Source organism: Pseudorca crassidens, chromosome 8 (genome assembly GCF_039906515.1).
Source record: "Pseudorca crassidens isolate mPseCra1 chromosome 8, mPseCra1.hap1, whole genome shotgun sequence".
In the NCBI taxonomy this organism is placed as follows: Eukaryota; Metazoa; Chordata; class Mammalia; order Artiodactyla; family Delphinidae; genus Pseudorca; species Pseudorca crassidens.
This window is the reverse complement of record NC_090303.1, coordinates 19932415-19953212: the sequence shown is the minus strand read 5'-3', so window position 1 is coordinate 19953212 and position 20798 is coordinate 19932415. Positions and strand designations below refer to the sequence as shown.

The 20798-nt window shown below is 34.7% G+C and overlaps 1 protein-coding gene across 1 annotated transcript in view; it reads left to right on the top strand.

Moving 5' to 3' along the window:
- KMT2E (lysine methyltransferase 2E (inactive)) overlaps nucleotides 1-20798 on the top strand; it is a 99066-nt gene that overhangs the window by 7070 nt on the left and 71198 nt on the right. The window contains 2 exon segments of the mRNA XM_067745980.1: nucleotides 14939-15011; nucleotides 18024-18208. Of these exon segments, the coding sequence (XP_067602081.1) occupies nucleotides 18138-18208 (71 nt within the window). The 5' untranslated portion in view covers nucleotides 14939-15011; nucleotides 18024-18137.

Here is a 20798-nt window from a genome sequence, read left to right as displayed (position 1 = left end):
GAGAACCAGTATTCTCCATCTTGATCCCTCTAATTAGCTGTGACTGGTTAAGGAGATGGTAGTGGGGTGAGTATTTAAGGTATGAGTGTGTGTGTGGGGGGGGGGGGGGAGTAGTTTCCTTGTATGGAGAGCAAAAGAAAAACACCTCTAATTCATCTGAAAATAATTGCTTTTGTCCCACAGATACTCAGATATACCTTGGAGGGCCTCTAAAACTAAATAATTAATATCAAATGATGATCCTATTTCTTAGCTTAAAAATGCAAATATGGTATATATATATATATATATAAATATATATGAATGTTGACCAGTGTTTCCAAAAAAACGGGTTTTTTTTAGGTGTTAATTTTTTATTTTGTAATAATTTCAAACTTCCAGACAAGTTTCATGAATGGTATAAACTTGCCTTATATCCTTCACCCAGATCCCCTGATTTTTAACATTTTGTCACTACATACTGTTCTCTCTGTATGTATAAAAAAAAAATTCTGAACCATTTGAGAGTATATTGCATACATCATGCCCTCTTAGAGCCCTTAATACTTAAGTATGCATTTCCTAAGAACAAGCATCTTTTCTTAGGTAACCAGAGTGGTTAAATTCAGGAAATATAGCATGCGTGTAATACTTTTCTCTAGATTATTGTCCATATTCCATTTTCATCGGTTGTCCCAATTATGCCCTTTATTAGTATATTTTTCTGGTACAGTAGCTAATCCAGGATCGTAGATTGCATTTAGTTCTTAGGTCTCTTTAGTTTCCTGTAGTCTGAAAGAGAGTTCCTCAGTCTTTTGTCATAACATTGGTAGGCTAGATATTTATTCAGTTCCTCTCAATTTGGGTTTGTCTAAGTTTTCTTCATAATTAAATTCAGATTTTACACTTTGGGCTGGAACACTAGATAAGTAATATGTGTTTTTCTCTCATCTGGAGGCACTTGATGTTTGCCCACTACCAGTATGTTCGTTTTGATTGCTTGGTAAAGGTATTGAGGAGCTTCTCCATTGTATAGTTACTGTTTCTCATTTTGCCATTATTAAGTAATTTGTGGGGAGATATTTTGAAATTGTGTAAATATCCTGTTCCTCATGAGACTTTCCTCTCTTAGATTTAGTGTCTATTGATGATTCTTACCTGAATAAGTTTTTACTATGGTAACTGCACATTTACCAAGGTTTTTAGCAGCGGTTTGTTTCTGGGTAATTGGTATTGTGGGAGTTTCTTTTTCCATTTTGGTTTTTCTGTAACGCATATAGGTTGCTTTTGTAATCACAACAAATAAATGAATTTTAAGGAAGAAAAGTGTAGATAATTTAGATAGTATCAATAGTATTCCTGCACGGTTTTCCACACAAATGGGATTTAAAATAGTTTCTTGAATCTAGCCTAATTTGAAATTCAGAACACAGAAATTAAGTACTTAGATTGTTAAAAAAATTTTTAAATGATGTAGTTCCAATTCCTCATTCAGTTTTTAGAATTATTGCTAAATGAGCCTTTAACAGTTGTTTAGGTTTATGATTTGTTACTAATGCTAGCAGTTTGATTTCTAACACAAGGCTAAAAATACATATTTTAATTGTGGTGCTATTTCCCTTCTTCCATTAAAAAAATTCTTTAAGTAATTTTTTTAAAGTTAAAATATTTTTTCCTGAAATCATTGAGACAGGTTCTTTTTTCCCATATACACAAGTCAATGCTTTTTAAAAAGGGGTTGGTAAGCTGGTAATACAGCAGAGCATCAAACATCTATAACCCTTAGGTCAAAGCAGTGTATGATTTTTGGAACCTTGTAATGAAAGAAATACATACTCATTGTAAAGAAGTTCAGAAGAACAAGAAAGGGACAAGAAACAAAACACATATTCAGACTTTAATTACATTGTGATGACACTTTTATCAATTTGGCATATTTCCTTTCATTGATAGCAAAATATTGGTAGTGAATTTGGATGATAATTTGAATGTTATACTGATTCAGGTCCTGGGTAACATATTGAATGAAAATTATTAATTTAATTTCTTGGGAAATTTTCAGAGGGACTGGTAGAAGAAAAGTGTTGTAAATACTTAGAGAGTGGAGATTTTATTCTGTAAAACTTAAATTCCCTTCTGAGAAAAATTAAGATGATCATATTTGAGAATAGTGAGGATTAACAAGATGATACAGTGGATTTGTAGCATTCTACAGGTGCTTTGTTGACTTAAAACTCATTTGAATCAACTGTATCCAACTGTATCTTAAGAGAAGGAAAGTTCAATTTGTAGCATTACCAAATCTTAGCCCGTTGTTTTAAAAAAGTATAGAGGGAAAGGTGCAAAAACAAGTCCCATGATGAATTAGAGGATTTTCTTTTAGGCCCAGACCCCCAATCTGGACATGTAAAGTAGCACCCTATTGACTAAAGTTAAGAAACTAGAGTTATAATTGACTTGTGAGATCTTTTGTTTAAATATTCTTATTGTGGCCCAGGGACCACATGTATCATTTACATGGAGTGCTTATTAAAATGAACATTCTTGGGCCCCATTCCAGACCTACATAATCACATCTGGAGGGGCCTTGAATTTGCATTTGAGTACTAGTCTCAGCTGATTTTTACACTATTTTAGCTCTTTTATATTACAGGTAGACTCAGCCCCAGGGAGGTTAAATAATTTTCCCAAGATCATATTAGATTATGGTTGATCAAGAATTAAAATTTAGATCCTGATGCTTGGTGCTTTATACTTTTCCATGCTGAAACCATGCTGACTCTTCTCTTGAGAAGCCAGGCTTCTGGATTCTCTAAATGAGGAAATACTGGTCTTTGTGCAGTGTCATGTGTCAGACTCTATATTTTGTGCTTTTCTGTATCCCAATTCAAGATGATCTCTTGGTTTCTAGAAGAGTCTTGGATTGGAATTATAGCAGTACCAATTGGGATCAAGTTGTGGTGAGTCTTGAATGCCAGGATAAAAGAGTGGCTTTTATGGAAGAGCCACTGAAAAATTACCCTTGGGGAGTGATATATTAGGACATGCTTATTTACTCCTTAAAATTGTTAAGATTATGAAGGTAATTAATATATGCTTATTAAAAGAACTCAGTACTTCTTTAGAGGCAGTATTGCAGAGGGGTGAAGAGTAGAAACTCTCGAACCACGCTGCTTTAATTTGACTGCATTCAAACTAAGTTGTACTCCTGTGTGACCTTGGGCAAGTTACTTACCTGTGCCTTAGGTTCTTGATCTGCAAAATGAACATAATAATAGAGCCTATCTTATAGAGTCTTTTTTATTAATTGGAATATAGTTGATATAGAGTTGTTTTGAAATTCTATGAGTTAATACGTATAAAATCTTGGTAAGCTCTATAAGTTGTTGCTGCTATAGTTGTTTCAGGAAAAAAGTGAGTCTCTGACTCCCATCCTTAGCTTCTCTCTTATGCTGAGGTGATGACTGTTTCTAATTTCTGTATTTTTCTTTTGGTGTTTTATGTAGATGCTGTAGAAGTTTCTTTAACCTTCATTTAACCAACCTTCAGGATTAATATTCCTTCTGTAAAAACTACGGATGCCCATTACATGTTGAATGATGTAAATAAACTACTCTGTGCTGCTGCCACTAGTTGAGTTGAATGTTCACAATAGTCATGTTTGTTCCCAAATTGGCTAATCCCATTGTACTTGTCTCGTGTTTATATTAGTTAGGTATTACATAAAACAGAGATAAGTGAATGTGAAGAGAGAGTTGTTTAAATGAAAACTAAGTTAAATGCTTTGGAAAACTTGATAAAGGCAAATTAATTGCTGAAGAAAATTGTCAAGTTAGGTATTGGTAAGGCAACTAAAAGATTATGGGGGGGCTTCCCTGGGGGCGCAGTGGTCGAGAGTCCGCCTGCCAATGCAGGGGACACCGGTTCGTGCCCCGGTCCGGGAAGATCCCACATGTCGCGAAGCGGCTGGGCCCGTGAGCCATGGCCGCTGAGCCTGCGCGTCCGGAGCCTGTGCTCCGCAACGGGAGAGGCCACAACAGTGAGAGGCCCGCGTACCGCAAAAAAAAAAAAAAGATTATGGGGAAAAATAAGAAAAAATCTAGAAGGAAGTCTACATTCACACGGCTGCACAAGTGTCTAGGTGATTTCTTACCTTGGAATAATCTAAAACCAAAAACCATAGGTAATACATTATAGATATGGTTTCTACAAGAACGAGAACCCAGAATACGAATTAGGGGAGCCATATTCAAAAAATATTTCGGCTTGACACCAAAATATTGATGAATGATATTATAAATTAAAAATACAGTCTTTATAATAATATATATTTATATATAATTTTTTCGTGATTCTCCATGTTAAATGACTGACTTTGATGAACTCAAACTTCTAGTCCCTATTTTTTGTATATAAATCCTGATTTCAATGTTTAATCCAAAACAGGATGGATCTTAACTGCATTCTGTAACTTTCTTTTTTCATTTAGTATCTTGTAGATTTAAAAATGTTCTTTCAAAATTAGACTCAGGTTTGTCCAATAGGGTTTATATGACCCTACCTAGATGAAATGACAGATTTCATTTGTCTCTAGAATTTAACAGATACATTGATATGTTAAGATCCAATAGCCTTTGTTATCTTGTGAGATTTAAATTGTACTCTTCTTTAGGACCTTTCTAACTCTGATAGTATTATATATTAGATTCATTTAGTGGCAGATAGTTGAATGCCCTCTGTGTGGAAGCATCATGGTAGCTACTAATTTTGGCTTGCTGATCTTGCACATATTTCCTAAGGGAAATAGCTGATGATTGTGTTGTCCAATATACCTGGGATCAGTTTGTTTCATTTTCAAATTTCAGCCTGTAATTGTTTGGTATGTTGTAACCTAGTTGCTCTATGTTAGTAGTAACTTTTTAGTTATACATTAATGTAGTAACTGCATGATTTTTTAATTTTGTGTTAAAACTTGCAGATTTTATGGATGTGGTGTGGTTGTGCCAAAACACGAAAGTTCTTTTGTTGTGTATTTACTTTGAGAGTATCTGAGAAGCTGTGATATTTATCATTTAAATTTAATCTAGAGTCATGGTGGAGATTTCGGAAGACATTCTGCTGGTATAGCCTAAACTATCACTTAGAAGAAGTTTCAGTTTTATGCTTCTTATAGATTGAAGTAAGTTGTTCATTATGGATTTGGGCAAAAGTATTTCTAATTCGGTCCCTGATTTCACACAGCAACTTCCTTCTTCATGTTCAAATGACTTTTATAAGAGTGGCTGGTCAGCTCAGTACATGTGGATTATTTTTCATTTAATCTCTTCACATAAAGGTCTTTACAATGAAGTTTGAAAGTGAAAGTGGGTGCAGCCTGTCTTATAGCAAATATACTGGCCACTATAGAACTCGTTGTATCTACCAACTTCATTCTTGACATTTTATTTTTTTCTTTATTGTAAAATTTCTCAGTGATTATATGCCTCTAAAAGCTTTTCTAATAGAGACTTAGATCTGTTAGTGCCATAATTCATTTTTGAGTAAGATGCATAGACTTTTTCTCTAAGTTTCAACTCTCTAGTAGTAATACACCAGTCCTCCATTTCTAGGTTTTGGTTTTTGTTTTCATATTAACATATGAAGAGGGGGAAGCTGATCTTTGAATACTGTAAGCCCTGGGATCAAAGGACTGGGAAAAATTCCATAAAAGTAAACGGTTTAAACATGGAAAGTATTTTTCCTTTTTTTATTCATTTTGGTCTCTTGCTGACTTTGTAGGTTGTTAGATACTTAGAAATTAAAGTACTCTTATTTTAGACTTAAGATTTGATAGTAAATTTTTAAATGTATTTATTTATTTATTATTTATTTATTTTTTGGCTGTGTTGTGTCTTTGTTGCTGCGCATGGACTTTCTCCAGTTGCGCCGAGTGGGGGCTACTCTTTGTTGCGGTGCGTGGGCTTCCCATTGCAGTGACTTCGCTTGTTGTGGAGGACGGGCTTCAGTAGTTGTGGCTCGCGGGCTCTAGAACGCAGGCTCAGTAGTTGTGGCACATTGGCTTAGTTACTCTGCAGCACGTGGGATCTTCCCAGACCAGGGCTTGAACCCATGTCCCCTTCATTGGCAGGTGGATTCTTAACCACTGCGCCACCAGGGAAGCCCAAAAGTAAATATTTTAAACAGATATATTCTTTAACCATTTGTTCTTTCACGTGTTCTTTCACCATTTGTATGTCCTTGGTAGCCAACGATATTTTGACTGGAATTGATTAAATTATCTTTGGATTGGAAAATATAAACTTCATAGCTTTAATTCTAAGAGGCACAACACTGACATCCATAAATGAGTATCTGCAGTGTATTTACATATCTTATTTTCTCTGCACAGCAATTCTGCAGGTAGATCTTTTACCCATTTTTCTTGAGAAGCCTAAAGAGACTGAGGGTCACATAGCTAAAGAGTGACTGATCAAGAATTTTAATTCAAGTCATTTGAAAATCATCATAGCTTTCCACTGATCCTTAAAAAGGACTAGTTCTTGGCAAGGTAATGAGAATACACAAATTTCTAATCCAAGGCAGTTACTTAAGAAAACTATTCTAAGATACCCTTGATTATATTAGATTGTCATAGCTCATTTGAGGTGTCTTAAGGGCAACTTAATTTTCTCCCATCCTGAGGGTTGTCTTTTTGCCTTGTTTATGGTTTCCTTTGCTGTGCAAATCTTTTAAGTTTCATTAGGTCCCATTTGTTTATTTTTGGTTTTGTTTTCATTACTCTAGAAGGAAGGGCAGCTTAATTTTGTTCACTGCTCATTCCCCAGCACTTAGAACAGTATCTAGGGAATAGTATATGCGCAATAAGTATGTTAAATGAATGAATTTGAATTCATTATATTTTGAAAGAATAGTTGCCATAGTCTGGGGGGAGAAATGCTTAACACTCAAGATTTCTTCCATTGTTTGGAGACAAAGTACTCAGAACTTGATAGTGATAAGCTGGAAGAGTTGTTGATTGTTGGAAATTATTCAGATGATGAAGATCGTGGTGGGGGCCACAGAAATTGAGGAAGAGTGAATCTGAAACACTGGGGAGGCACAGAAGACTGGGTGAGCAAATGTAATAGACTAGAGAAAAGAACGATTAAAAAGAGCACTGGGAGAAAAGGGTACTAATAAAAAATGGAATGGAAGAAGATGTGTGAAAAAGATTCAGTTTGATTTTTGTAGTGATGGCAGGTATTTGAATAGATATATATCTTGTAGATGGCTAGGAATAGGAAATCAGGAATTAATGGTTATATCCAAGATTCGTGGAGACTAATAATGGGGAGGATTGAGCCTTAAAGGACAACCAGATTTTAGAGTAATAAGGGAGAAGGAAGCAATTAAAAAAAGGTTCCAAAAGGAAATCAGTCACTAACATTCTTTAATGGCAGATTTTTTTGTTTTGTTTTTAAGGTATGTTCACGTTCATCTAAAAGGAGAGGAGAGGATTAAATGTGTTAAAGAAAGTGTGATTTAAGCAAGAATAACTTAGGTGGTATCTTAGCCACTATGTTCCAAGCTTTGAGAGCTAATATATAAATATTTCAGTTCTTGCTATAGAGTGAAGTAGATGATCTATTTGTGGAAGCTGTATATCTAACATTTGTTTCCAAAAAGTGTGTCAAAATATAAACCAGTGGTTAAAAAAATGTAACTAATATGTTCTTTGGGAAGTTAAGAAGGGAAGAGATTAGTGTATAAGAGGCCTTATAGCTGTAACAGTCTGTTGAGTTAATGTAGTCAAATTTCTGTTTGCAGATAAGGAAACAGTGCTCAGGAGGTTGATCTGCTGGAGATCTCAAAGCTAGTTTTGTGGCAGAGATGTCAAAGTTGGGAAGTTGAGGCTTCAAGGAAGTGCTGGTACTTGAACAATCCTCGAAGGTTTAATAAGATTTTTATTTATAGAGTGGGATGGATATAAAAAGAGGAAAATGACTATTGAAAACTTGAAGGAGAATGAACAAGGATATGCCAACAATCACAAAAAGACTGACATAATCAGTGGATTTATATATTGGGATATTAGTATGGAACAGGGTAACCTGATAATGCCAAGATTAGGAATCTGTTATTACTGTGAGCTATTATGCTTTTTTTTTTTTTTTTTTTTTTTGCAGTACGCGGGCCTCTCACTGTTGTGGCCTCTCCCATTGCGGAGCACAGGCTCCGGATGCGCAGGCTCAGCGGCCATGGCTCACAGGCCCAGCCACTCAGCGGCATGTGGGATCTTCCCGGACCGGGCCACGAACCCGTGTCCCCTGCTTTGTCAGGCGGACTCTCAACCACTGCGCCACCAGGGAAGCCTGCTATTATGCTTTTTTGAAGAGGGCAAAATTAGGAAACTAGTGGGCTTTGAAGTATATTCAGTGTTTCAGCAAGTGTTCTAAAATAGAGCACTGGAGCAAATGTCTTTCTTCTTCTTTTTTTTTTTTAAGACATCCAGGCCACATCCCAGACGTACTTAATCAGAATCTCTAGGGTGAGGCCTATGAATCTGTTATTTTCAGCCCCTAACCCCAGGTATATTAAAAGTGGCATTTTGTGGATCTATGTTTGAGAACCACTGGTTTAAAAGTCAAGTCAGAATAGGGCAAGAGACTACTTAGAAACTTATTCTGGTAGCCTAGGTCTGAGGTAAGAAAATGTAGACAGTAGGATCAGAAAGATTTGTTTAAATCCTATTAATTAATTAGATTTGATGCACATTGTTTTTCTATAGGGAAATGAGAGGATTCAAGGTTCAGACTAAAAGAAATGATTAAAATAGTGATAGAAGGAATACTTAGTTCATCCTGAAGAGTGAGGACATTATTTTGCTTGAGATTAGAATCAAGAATGAGAGAATACAATTACTGCCAAGTTTGTTTCAGTCAAAAAGTATGCCCTTTCCTGGTGACATACTTATTTGAAGGCTAAAAAGGCAAGGATGAACCAGCTTGATTGTATAGGTTGAGTGACTAAAAGATAAATGCAGGATTTTTATTGTTGATTTTGTTTGATTTTTAACTACAATGTTTTAACACTACTTTTTGGAAGACTGTGTTTTTGTTTGTTTGTTTTTGTTTTTTGCTTTTGGACAAGAGAATTCACCAGTGCGATAAGGTTTTTATGTCACATGTTGAGTCAGTAAGTATTTTCTTTTAGCCAATGATTTTCAAACTATTCTCCAGGAATTCTTAGGTTTTTAATGGAACTTAACTGGTAGGTGGGAGGATGTTCAGGCAGGGACATTCCCTTGCCACCTTCTTTAACTGCAGACATAGCAAATAATGAAGTAAAAAAGCAAATAATGGGCCTACTGTGCCCATTAGCAAATATCATTAATCACTGGGGCCACCTCCCGTTTGTATCTGGCTGTAGCCTCCTTAACACAACATTTAAAGTTGACACTAGCAATCACTGGGAAAAGCATAGGAGATTAAAACGTTTTTTAAATCCTAGAATAAAAATAGATGATTAGATTTTTGTGTAAGATTTTATTTGTAGGAAAGTTTCTATCAGTAGTCAAAGTTTGAAGGCCACAATTTTAATGTCACTTTTAAAAGTTTTAATTTTGAGGCAATTGTAAGAAATAAATAGAGAGAAATTCTGTATCCTTTCCCTGGTTTCCCTCAGTGGTAACATCTTGCAAAACTGTAGCACAATATGACCACAATATTGACATTGATTCAGTTCACCCATTATGTTCAGATTTCCCCAGGTTTACTTGTGTGTGTGTTGTGTGTATATAGTTCTTTTCATTTTTATCATATGTAGGTTCGTATCTCCACCACCACAGTTAAGATACAGAACAGTTCCATCACCACAAGGATCCCTGGTGTTGCACTCTTACTACCACACTATTCTCTGTTTCTATAATTTGTCATTCAAGAATGTTAGATAAATGAAATTATACAGTATGTGTGACATTTTTGAGATTGGCTTTGTTTCACTCAGTACAGTTTCCTTGAGATTCATCCAAGGTGCTGCATGTATCTGTAGTTCATTCCTTTATAATGCTAAGTAGTGTTCCACTTAATGTTATTTTCTCACTTAGTAGCTACCCCATAGAACATGCAGCTTCAGACTTTTCCTTTTAAATCTACAGAACATATTGTCTCTCATTTTCTTTTGTTAACTTCCCTGACTCTGTTTTCTTTTATTATCTCAGTTTCCAACTCTGTTAGGACTGTTGGGAGCACAGTTTAAAAATTGCTCATGTAGACAGCAATTTTGTTTGTTTTTTTTTAACTAAAGGAAGGTTTAGAACCCACTGAAGTTATGTGGTGTTATGCTTTACAGTACTCATTACTTTTGTACATAAAAGTAAGATTTTAAGGAATTGGGAAGGTGAAATTCTTAAATTTGAAGATTCTTTTTCTTCTGTGTTTGTGTATCAAGCAGTACATTCTACGACATATAGTCGTGGGCCACATGGCAAGTAGAAAGTGGGAATAGGTAACTGTTTAGAATGAAATCACTTTTGTTACTTACATAGTCGGGTATGAACAAAGACTGAACTCATTCTAAAAATAGTTTGTGTGTGTAGGAAACAGAAATTGTACATTTGCACCCGGAGACTAACCAGTTACCAATCACTGAATTGCTTCAAAGGCTGCATTTTATTAGATTTTACACCAGAGGTTAGTGACCTCCAACACTTTAGGGAATGATGAATACTGTTTTATAATAATGACGTGGTACATTAAAAAACTGGTTAGTATTGAAATTAATTATTTTAATTCAAGGTTGTTTTGGGGTGGTAATGGAGGAGTGTACCAGTACTTTGACAGGTTGAAGAATTGGTGTTCAGCATAGCTTCCCCAAACCCTGTTAGAGTGGTACCCCATTATTTGATGCCAAACAGTTCAGAATATCATATTCACCATCAACATTTCTCATCATTATGGTACATTTGTTAAATTCTATGAATCAACATTGGCACATCATTATCAACCAAAATTTACACTAAGCCTCACTCTTTGTATTCATTTTTTTTTTAAGGTTGTACTTCTTGATACTTTATTTTGATACAATATCAAATCTCTAGTGAGCTGAAGATAAGGTAAACTGGGTTGCAAGGTAAGCCAGTGTGAAGTAATGCCAAATACTGGCTGATTTGGGAAAATGCTTCATTCTTAACTGTATAGGGGTGGTTTAGTGCTTGTTGGGTAATATCATGAGGGTTGGCATTGGCTTATTCTTTAAAGAATTTACTCTTACTAGAGCCAATCTTGTTTTGACAAAAATTCTGTAAAAAGGATTTCAAGGGCCTGATGCCCTAGTTATTTTAACCATTACTTTGTTTTTATTTTAAGAAAATAATCGAAACAGTATGTTTAGAGTTTATAATAAAGAGGTTTGGCTGTTGGCCTTTTTTTTTTTTTCCCCTTCTTCTTTTTTTGGCCATACCACACAGCATGCGGAATCTTAGTTCCCCCACCTGGGATCAAAGCCGGGCCCCCTGCAGTGGAAGCGTGGAGTCTTAGTGGATGGACTGCCAGGGAAGTCCCTGGCTGTTGCCTTTTTAAGTGAAGCTACTTCTGTCACATTCTCTGATTTGCAGTCCAACACAGAAGCATCCTTTCTCCTTTACTGACAAGAGTGGATTCTAGAATAGATCAGAGATTCTTAATAGTTTACTTGACTTTTACAAGTATAATAGCTGATAATTGTTCTCCAATACCTTTTTTTTCTTTTCTGTTACAGTTTATTACAGAATATTCAATATAGTTCCCTGTGCTATACAGTAGGATCTTGTTGTTTATCTATTTTATATATAGTAGTTGGTGTCTGCTAATCCCAAACTCCTAATTTATTCCTCCCCAGCCCCCTTTCCCTTTGGTAACCATAAATTTGTTTTTTATGTCTGTGAGTCTGTTTCTGTTTTGTAAATAAGTTCATTTGTATCATGTTTTAGATTCCAGTGATGTCATAAGTGATACCATATGGTCCAATACTCATCTTTTTAAGGACTTTTCCTAAATATTTAATTCCCAGAAATGTTATCTGGTTATCATAGCTAATACTTAACTGAGTGGCACACAGATTCCTTGAAACAATTCAGAAATATGTTTTATGATTATTCCTATTTACAGATGAGGAACTAAGGCTTCAAGAGAATAAGTAACCGTTATTAATAGGTGGCAGAGTGTTAAAACTGAAGCATTGCTATTTTGATATTGAATTTAGTACTAGTGGTTGGAATTGTACTAAAATATGATATGGTGAAACTGTGGAACTCTCGTGTAGAGCCAGAAACTGTGTGTTTTGAACATTAAATTTCATATATAGGTTTCCATTTTTCATGTAGGTCCATCAACATTAATCTTGACTACCAGAAGAAAGATTTTTTTAAATAGAGAGTTTATTTGCTATAAAAGATTATAGTGGGCTTCCCTGGTGGCACAGTGGTTGAGAGTCCGCCTGCCGATGCAGGGGACACAGGTTCGTGCCCCGGTCTGGGAAGATCCCACATGCCGCGGAGCAGCTGGGCCCGTGAACCATGGCCGCTGAGCCTGCGCGTCCGGAGCCCGTGCTCCACAATGGGAGAGGCCACAACAGTGAGAGGCCCAAGTACCGAAAAAAAGAAAAAAAAAAAAAAGATTATAGTGTAAGTTGAATTGGTGAAATTCTTTATCTCTAGGAATGAAATGGTTATCAAAGGGATACTCAAGTTAAAATTCAACTGGTTAGGGCTTCCCTGGTGGCGCAGTGGTTGAGAGTCCGCCTGCCGATGCAGGGGACACGGGTTCTTGCCCCGGTCCGGGAAGATCCGGAGCAGCTGGGCCCGTGAGCCATGGCCGCTGAGCCTGCGCGTCTGGAGCCTCTGCTCCCCAGCGGGAGAGGCCACAACAGTGAGAGGCTCGCGTACCACAAAAAAAAAAAAAAAAAAAGTCAACTGGTTAGATAAGTGGTCTTTGCTTAACAAATAGTTCTATATAAGGAATTGAGTATACTTATGTATATATTAGTAATCTCAAATTTGGAGCCTGGTTCCCTTAACTTTTGGGTTGCTTTCAATTCACTAGCAAGGCATCTGTTTGTTCCTGAAAAATGATAGGGAATTTAAATATTTTTATCCTTTGAGTATGTGCTTTGCACTGTCCCTGAAATATTTTAAATGCAAATTTTAGACTTTGAGCCCATGCATCTTTACTTACTTTGTAGTGTTTTAATGCATTGCTGTGGAATGCATGTAGGTTTATTAAGTAGATTAGGTTTCGGGGAGGAGCAAAGTAGGTTTTGTTACTGTTGTTTCATTTAGTGTGCCAGAGTGAATGCAGTCCATATGTTCTTCAGTGAAACAGTTATGTAGTTATTTAATTTGTCCTCTTTTTGAGAGAGGCAGTTGTCAGTTTTTCCCCCTTAACTGTAAATTCTGGATTTTATTTTATTTATTTTACCAACCATCTGGCAAATTTTAATTTCAGGGAAACTACTGTGTAGGTTCTGGAATCAGACTGTTAGGGTTCAAAACTTGATTCTTCTATTTATTAGCTATGGGACTTTGGAAAAGTTTAACTTCTCTGCCTTATCTGTAAAATGGGGTAATAAATGTACCTATGCCATAGGCTCATTGTGAGGATTAAACATTGTAAGCAGTATTTATCATCATTATTATTATAACCTCTATTTGGGGACGTTTGAGTATCAGGTAAGTGCTTATAGAGCACTGGCTAATACTAACATTAACCCAGTTAGAGAAATACATAATTCATTCTATTATTCTTTTTAGAATCTGATATTTATCTGTCATTTTGATTATCAGGACTAATCTGTTAATGTACTTGTGATTGTAAAATTTAAACTGTAAGATCATCAGCCTAACCTGCCTCCATTTATAGTTGAAACCCAGAATAGTGAAATGAGTTGACCAAAGTTTCATAGGTAGTAACTTGGTAATAGATTTTGATAACTAGTATCCTTTTTTGTTATACCTTAGTCAACAGCTATAAGTAAAATTAAAATTATAAATGATTAATGAGGGCAGTTTAATTTCTGATTTATAAGAAAATCTCAGTTATGTGGTACCTCACAACTTTTTTCAAGTTTCTTTGTTTCATTTCTATTAGTAATTCAGCCCCAGATTCACCTGCTTATTCTCTTGTTATATGTCCAAAATGTAAACATGGATTTAATATTAAATATTTATTGAGCTCTTTGTAAGGTGTTTATTAAGGATTGAAAGGTAATAATAAATGACCCTTTCCTCAAAGAGATTATGTTAAATTGGGTTGGGCCCTTTATTTGTAATTTTAGAAAAAAAATTTTCCTCATATTTTCATCTTTTTTGCCTTTTGGGTATCATATTTATCTTTTCAGTGGTATTTTTTTGTTTTTTGAACTTCTTAATGTGGTCTTAAAAGCAGCCTCAGTTTTCCAGTTCTTCTGATAAACTGTTTTCTAATTTAATTGCTTTTCCTTCTTGCCTTTTATTTCATTTTTCCTACTCTAGGGTTTTGTTTGGTTTTGTTTTGGTATCAATGCCTCTGCTAAATCTGTGGGGTTGTTTTGTTTGTTTTCTTTTTTGTTTGTTTTGTATTTTTTGTTTTTTTTTGTGTTTTTTTGGCCGTGCCACGAGGCTTGTGGGATCTTAGTTCCCTGACTAGGGATTGAACCCACACCTCAGCAGTGAAAGTGCGGAGTCCTAATCACTGAACCACCAGGGAATTCCCCTAAATTTGTTTTTAATATCGTTTTTTCCCAGTTTCTTTCCAGTTTGATTTGGTATTTAGCATTGTTTCCTTTACTTGTGTTTACATTCATTTGTATAAAAGAGTGAAGAATAAATTTATTTTTTTAAGAATCAGCTGCTGTCTTTATTTGAGTCCCTTTGACTTTAGGTTCCACGTTAGACAGAAGTATCAATACCTATAATTTTATGCCATTTATAAACAGCTCAATACTCCTGTGTTCACTTGGTTTCTAGGTCTGTTCTGGATAGCAGGTTTTGTGAAGACATTTATTCTTTCTTGGACCTCAGATTTACCAGACATCTCATGGTATTTCCTTTTATATTATTTCTTTAATGGCTGCCATTTATTCTCAATGTATTTTGTATATATTTTACTTGCCAGTTGTATAACCAGTTTTTTGTTCACATGTAAGATATGAGAGCTTTGTGGTAGTTGTTTGTATTGTGTTGAATTGTTTTTCTCTAGTTATGCCTATGTTATAAGCTCACATCTTTTCTGTTTACTACATTGTCTTTCCCTTTCTTTTTTTCTTATTTTTAAAGACCCTAATAAATTTATGCTTTAAGTATCAGCTGGATTTTTAAACAGTGTGAGTTTTCTGGCTATGGAGTTTTTGATATTAATGAATATAGTGAAATATTTGCCACTTTATGGTCTCAATAGATATGACCTCTTGCCTTCTTACCTCTTGTGAGTAAATTTGTGAGATCATCTTGTTTGCTGAATCAAACTCAGAGTCTGTGGTTCTGTTACAGATGTGATGATGAGTTGTTATCCTGGGGATGAGCTTCTGTGATTCTAGATGAGAGATGCATTTCTGGAAAAGGTGTCATGTGGTTGTTTTTATAGCGCGTAATTGTATAGGTTGACAACTCATTTGGTTAATGAGGCCAGAACTGCAGTTTCATCCTGGGTGCTCTAATTCATTCACCAGTTCTTTGTAGAGTGCCTTTTATGTTCAACGCACTGTGCAGGATTTGAGAGACAGGCAGTAATCACAAAAATATAAGCCATTGTCTGAAATAAGCTTATGGCAAGCTCTTCACTGCTATTTAAAAACAGCTGAAATATAGTGTTTATTGAGGACTGTATATTTATATAAAGATAGGGACACTATTAAATACGTATTCAAATAAATTGTTTTAGGTTGGAAATATTACTCAGTTACCTAAAAGAATACATAATCATTTGACTTCTGCTTTCTAGTTTCTGCCTCTGGTTTTAAGAAAAAACATACAACTAAATATTTAACAACATATACCTAAAATATAAGATTTCCTATGAGTCTAATGTTAAGATAAACTGAGCTGAAGAAAACTTCTACCAACTAGATGGTACCAACAGGAGGAGAATTTTTTTTTAAATTTTAATTATCTGTTCTTAGGTCCAAGTTTTCAGTATTTTAAAGAAATACAGAATAATATAACATTTGATTTATATGTTGCTTGCATGTTGTCACTTAGAATCTAATTTCATAATTTTATAGCTTTGTGCAGGTTAATAAATATAGCTTTTTGTAGTAAAAAAAAAAGTATAGTAAAAATATACTTTTTTTAGTAATTCTAAAACAGTCGCAGGTGCAGAAAAGGAGGTAGGGCAGTTTTTCCTTTTTCTTACCCTGCTTTAATTGTTTTTAGAGAATGATTTTTTTTTTTAAGAGGATGATTTTAATTTGGTGAAAACTGTAAAATCGTAGCAAATAGAGAACCATAATTACATACTTTATTTTCAAAAACTATTAGAAGATTCTCTTTAAATGAGAGCTAAAGAGTTTTTTTATCCACACAGTTTTTTGGTTATGAAATAAGAGCAACTCTTCTTATGTGACTACCGCTTATTGATTGCTAAATATGCATAATGCAGTGTATGAAATGCTTTACAGTCATTATTTCATTTTCTTCACAGAAATCGTAGGCGGATATATATCCATTTTATAAACAAGGAACCTGAGGCTTAGAGTGGTTAAATAACTTGCCTAGCTCACACATCTGCTGTTAGAGAGTTAGAGATAGGCTCCAATGCTTATGTTTTTCACTTTTAAGTGCAATTGCCTGTTATTGTATATTTTTGTTATAACTTGAAATCTAGTAGCTCTCCCCCAGTTATTCATGGTTTAAAAGTAAAGGCTCGTTTTCTTGGAGAATTCAAACCACTGTTACCTCGTTATTTCCATATTTTGGTATTTTTTTCCCATAAGATATGAGCTCGCAGTCTGCATCATCTGTGAAATAGGAATTAACCTGAGTAGATATTCTCAAGCTTACTTGTAAAAATTAAAAGTAAATACAAGAATTGCTATTTGAAGAAACAGTTCTCTTCAGTATTTCAGGTATAACCTGAGAGGGACAGTGTTGACTGTTTCTCTTGTTTATATGGTTATCTCTATCTGCTTTGTTCCGAGTTGTACTGTATCATTGCTGAAAATATTTCGAGTAGATATTTCACATATAGTACATATAGCAGGTGTTAAACAGTGAATTTAGATTAGAAGAATTGATATGGAAGCTGAATATGTTTTTGTTACTATGGTAAGTTTGTTTAAAAATAAGTATTCAAGTATATGACAAGAATATTTAAAAATATTCAAGTATATTTCTCTTCTAATTGTCTGTGCTAGGGATCATTAACTCATGGGAGAAAACTGGAGAAATAAACTCCCTCCATATACATGTATTTATGTAGTATGGAAAATGACAACCAGTATAAAACAATTGACTTTATTACAAATAAAATAGATTTTTAAAAAAATATATAAACAATAGAGTAGAATTGGTTCAAATTCTGGTTTTATCTCTTAAACTGAGCAACTTTGGTTATGTTATTTAACCTTAGTTGCTTTTGAATTCCTCGGTGATAAAATGGAGATCCCTATCTCAGAGTTGTGAGGATTAAATAGACCATCCATGTAAAAGCTTAGTCCACAGTAAGTCTCAATATTTGTTAGTTTATTGTTAAAGCATTTACTGAACCAAGAAGACTTAATTTTGGATAGTGCTGTAAGAAATTCTGTTTTATCTTTCAAAATGAATAATATTTGTTGGTTCCTCACTAAGCAGTATGCCTTAGTAATCATTCTTTTGGCATCCTAAATTCATTCCCTAAGGAAGATTATGATTCAGAAACTTTTCTTTTGATCATAATCTCATAACTTAATTCCAGAAAAATAAAATAGAGACCCCTTGAGCAAATTCCAATTGGTATTGATATTTCAATAAAGAATGCTTTCTTCATGTATTTTACTTACCTTTGTTATAGGTTGACTGTTGCTGGGAATATGAAGATGATTCTTAACTTTTGGTTCCCTTTTCTTTTAAATAGGGTTTGTGGATGCACTTAGATGTTTGCAATGAGCACTGTGGCTGGCATGCCCCAGTGTTTTGGATACCAATGCATAGGACTCCATAGTAATCGAATTTACCAGAGGCGAACGTCATGAGCATAGTGATCCCATTGGGGGTTGATACAGCAGAAACGTCATACTTGGAAATGGCTGCAGGCTCAGAGTAAGTATTTAAATTAAAGGTATTTTGGATAGGGAAGGGCAAAATATTTCATGTAATTATTTTAGCACAACCAAGCAGTGCTTGATTTGCATTTATATTTTTTCTCATTTTAGACTCTTGGCTAAAATAAAATGTCAGAAGTTTAAAGGCAAAAATTCCTTTAACTAAAATTACTTTGTAAATAACTTTTGAGCCAAAATGCTCTATCTTTTTCGGATTTTTTTTGTCTTTTCCATTTGCTAATTGTTGACATCAAGAGTCAAGGTAGCAGGTTATTGTTTTTTTAAATTGTAAGACCTTTCATGTTTATATTGGAAAATTAATTTGGTTTTAAATTTGAATCTTTAAAAAATTGTAATATCCATTTAAACACAGTAATTACTTCATTTTTTTAAAAGTTGAGTTGAAAAATAAAATTCAGGCCATTTTTTAAATAAGAAAAAGGGAGTATTTCCTTCTAGATGTGTACTTTGCCACTTTTTGCTTTTATGGGAGCCATTTCTGAGGGATTCAGTGAAAGGTTCTTCCTCGCCTCTAACTCTTTGGTCTTGGCAGTTGTGTGGATAGATTTCATTTTATTTTGATCTTGAAAGACCACTACATTAGCACTAAGTTATTGCTGTGAAAATTGATTGTTTTTGGAAATTGCAAGGGGTTCATGTGACAGTGTTGGAATCTAAAGGATGGAAAGATGCATACGTTTGCTCTCGGATTCAATATGTAGTTGTATTGTGCTAAATGGGACGCTCATTGACCAGAAAGCTGAATTCAAGTTAAAAAAAATAAAAACAAATTTATTTATTTTTGAGCTCCTAAAACTGGTATGTAGAGAGGACAAAAATTGCAGTTAATATTCTCCTTTTGCTGGCATTTCAAATGGTCTAGAAGTGTTTTCACCACTCCTGCTTCTGCCATTGAGAAAGACTCAGGGATGCTCTCTAGTATTCCTATAATATGCTACATAGTCCATTTAATTATATGATTATTAAAATACAGTTTTTAAAAGCCATTTTTTTACACTATGCGTTAAGTTATTTTTGTTGTAAAGTAATAGATTCCCAAACATGGCACTCTTACGACAGTTGATTGACATTCATTCTGCCCAGGTAGTGACACTACTCAGGAAGGAAAGAACCTGGAAGCAGGGCTTGACAGGCAAGAGGATCCCAGGCTAAAGTACTAGTTTTTCTTAATGTATAGCATCTGATAGATGCAAATCTATATCTGATGATAGTTATAGGCATTTATTGGTAATAATCAAAGATTCTTTGCTTCCTAAAAATATTCACCTTGACAGTCTTTTTTTAAATTGGCCTCTTAAGCACTGAATACAAGATATAGTTTATGAAATATTATTTATATACCTGATAGGAATTAGTCCAGTATACAATGTGAGATACGCCTTTGCCTTGTTTGCATGTTTAGTATGTGTACTGTAAGGCAATTCACAAACAGAATGAAAGCTGCATATTAATTATACAGTTAAAAGAGAATGAATAATATATTGAAAGAGGGCAGTGTAGGGGATTGCTTTCTGCCTATGTTCTTTATTAAATGCATTTATAGAGCATGTATGGAAAAAGTATGATTTACATTGTGGGGCCAAATCTTTCGTAATACAAATGTGGCCATTTTTATTGTGAGAAAATGATCAATTTGTAGGTAATTACAGAATGACTTTTTTTTTTTTTTTTTGCGGTACGCGGGCCTCTCACTGTTGTGGCCTGTCCTGTTGCGGAGCACAGGCTCCGGACGCGCGGGCTTAGCGGCCCTGGCTCACGGGCCCAGCCGCTCAGCGGCATGTGGGATCTTCCCAGACCGGGGCACGAACCCGTGTCCCCTGCATCTGCAGGCGAACTCTCCACCACTGCGCCACCAGGGAAGCCCCAGAATGACTATTTTTTAAAGAACATTTCTGTTTTAGGAAATTAGTTTTTTTCTATTCCACATACAAGTATATGTCCTTTGGGCATAGTATCCTCTACTCAGTGGACACAGAAAGGATAGCTGGTACCAGTTTCTATTATGCGACAACTATCAGAATTTTTGTGTTTTAATTTTCAAACTTAAAAACTTTTCTCTCTATCTATATATAAATATATATAAAGCCTGGAAGCTTAAAAAGATCCTTAAATCGTATCACCCTACCACCCATTCCCACAGATAAAGCTTTTGGAACTGTTTTCGTAAGAAATGTTGATGTAATTAACAAGTTGCTTCCTTTTTATTTCAAATACATAATCAGAAGATACTATAGTTGGTTGATGCAGGATCCTGTGAAGCTATATAATTATTTCAAAATGTTTTTTAAAAAGAGAGAGAATTACATTTTATTACACTCATGTGGCTATATAATGTTATTAATTATATGTTATATTTTTTTAAATATTGTACTGCTAAATTATAATATATCACTAATAAACTAATATAAAGTTTAGGAGGTACTTGATGATTGCTAATTGAGTGAATTAGTGTACTAGACCAAATTTATACTCACTTCTAAGGCTGTAAAGGGGAATTTATTTGATCACTTAATGTTCATCAAGTCTGAGTTCATCTAGATAGAGTTCATGCTATCTGTAGCATTTTA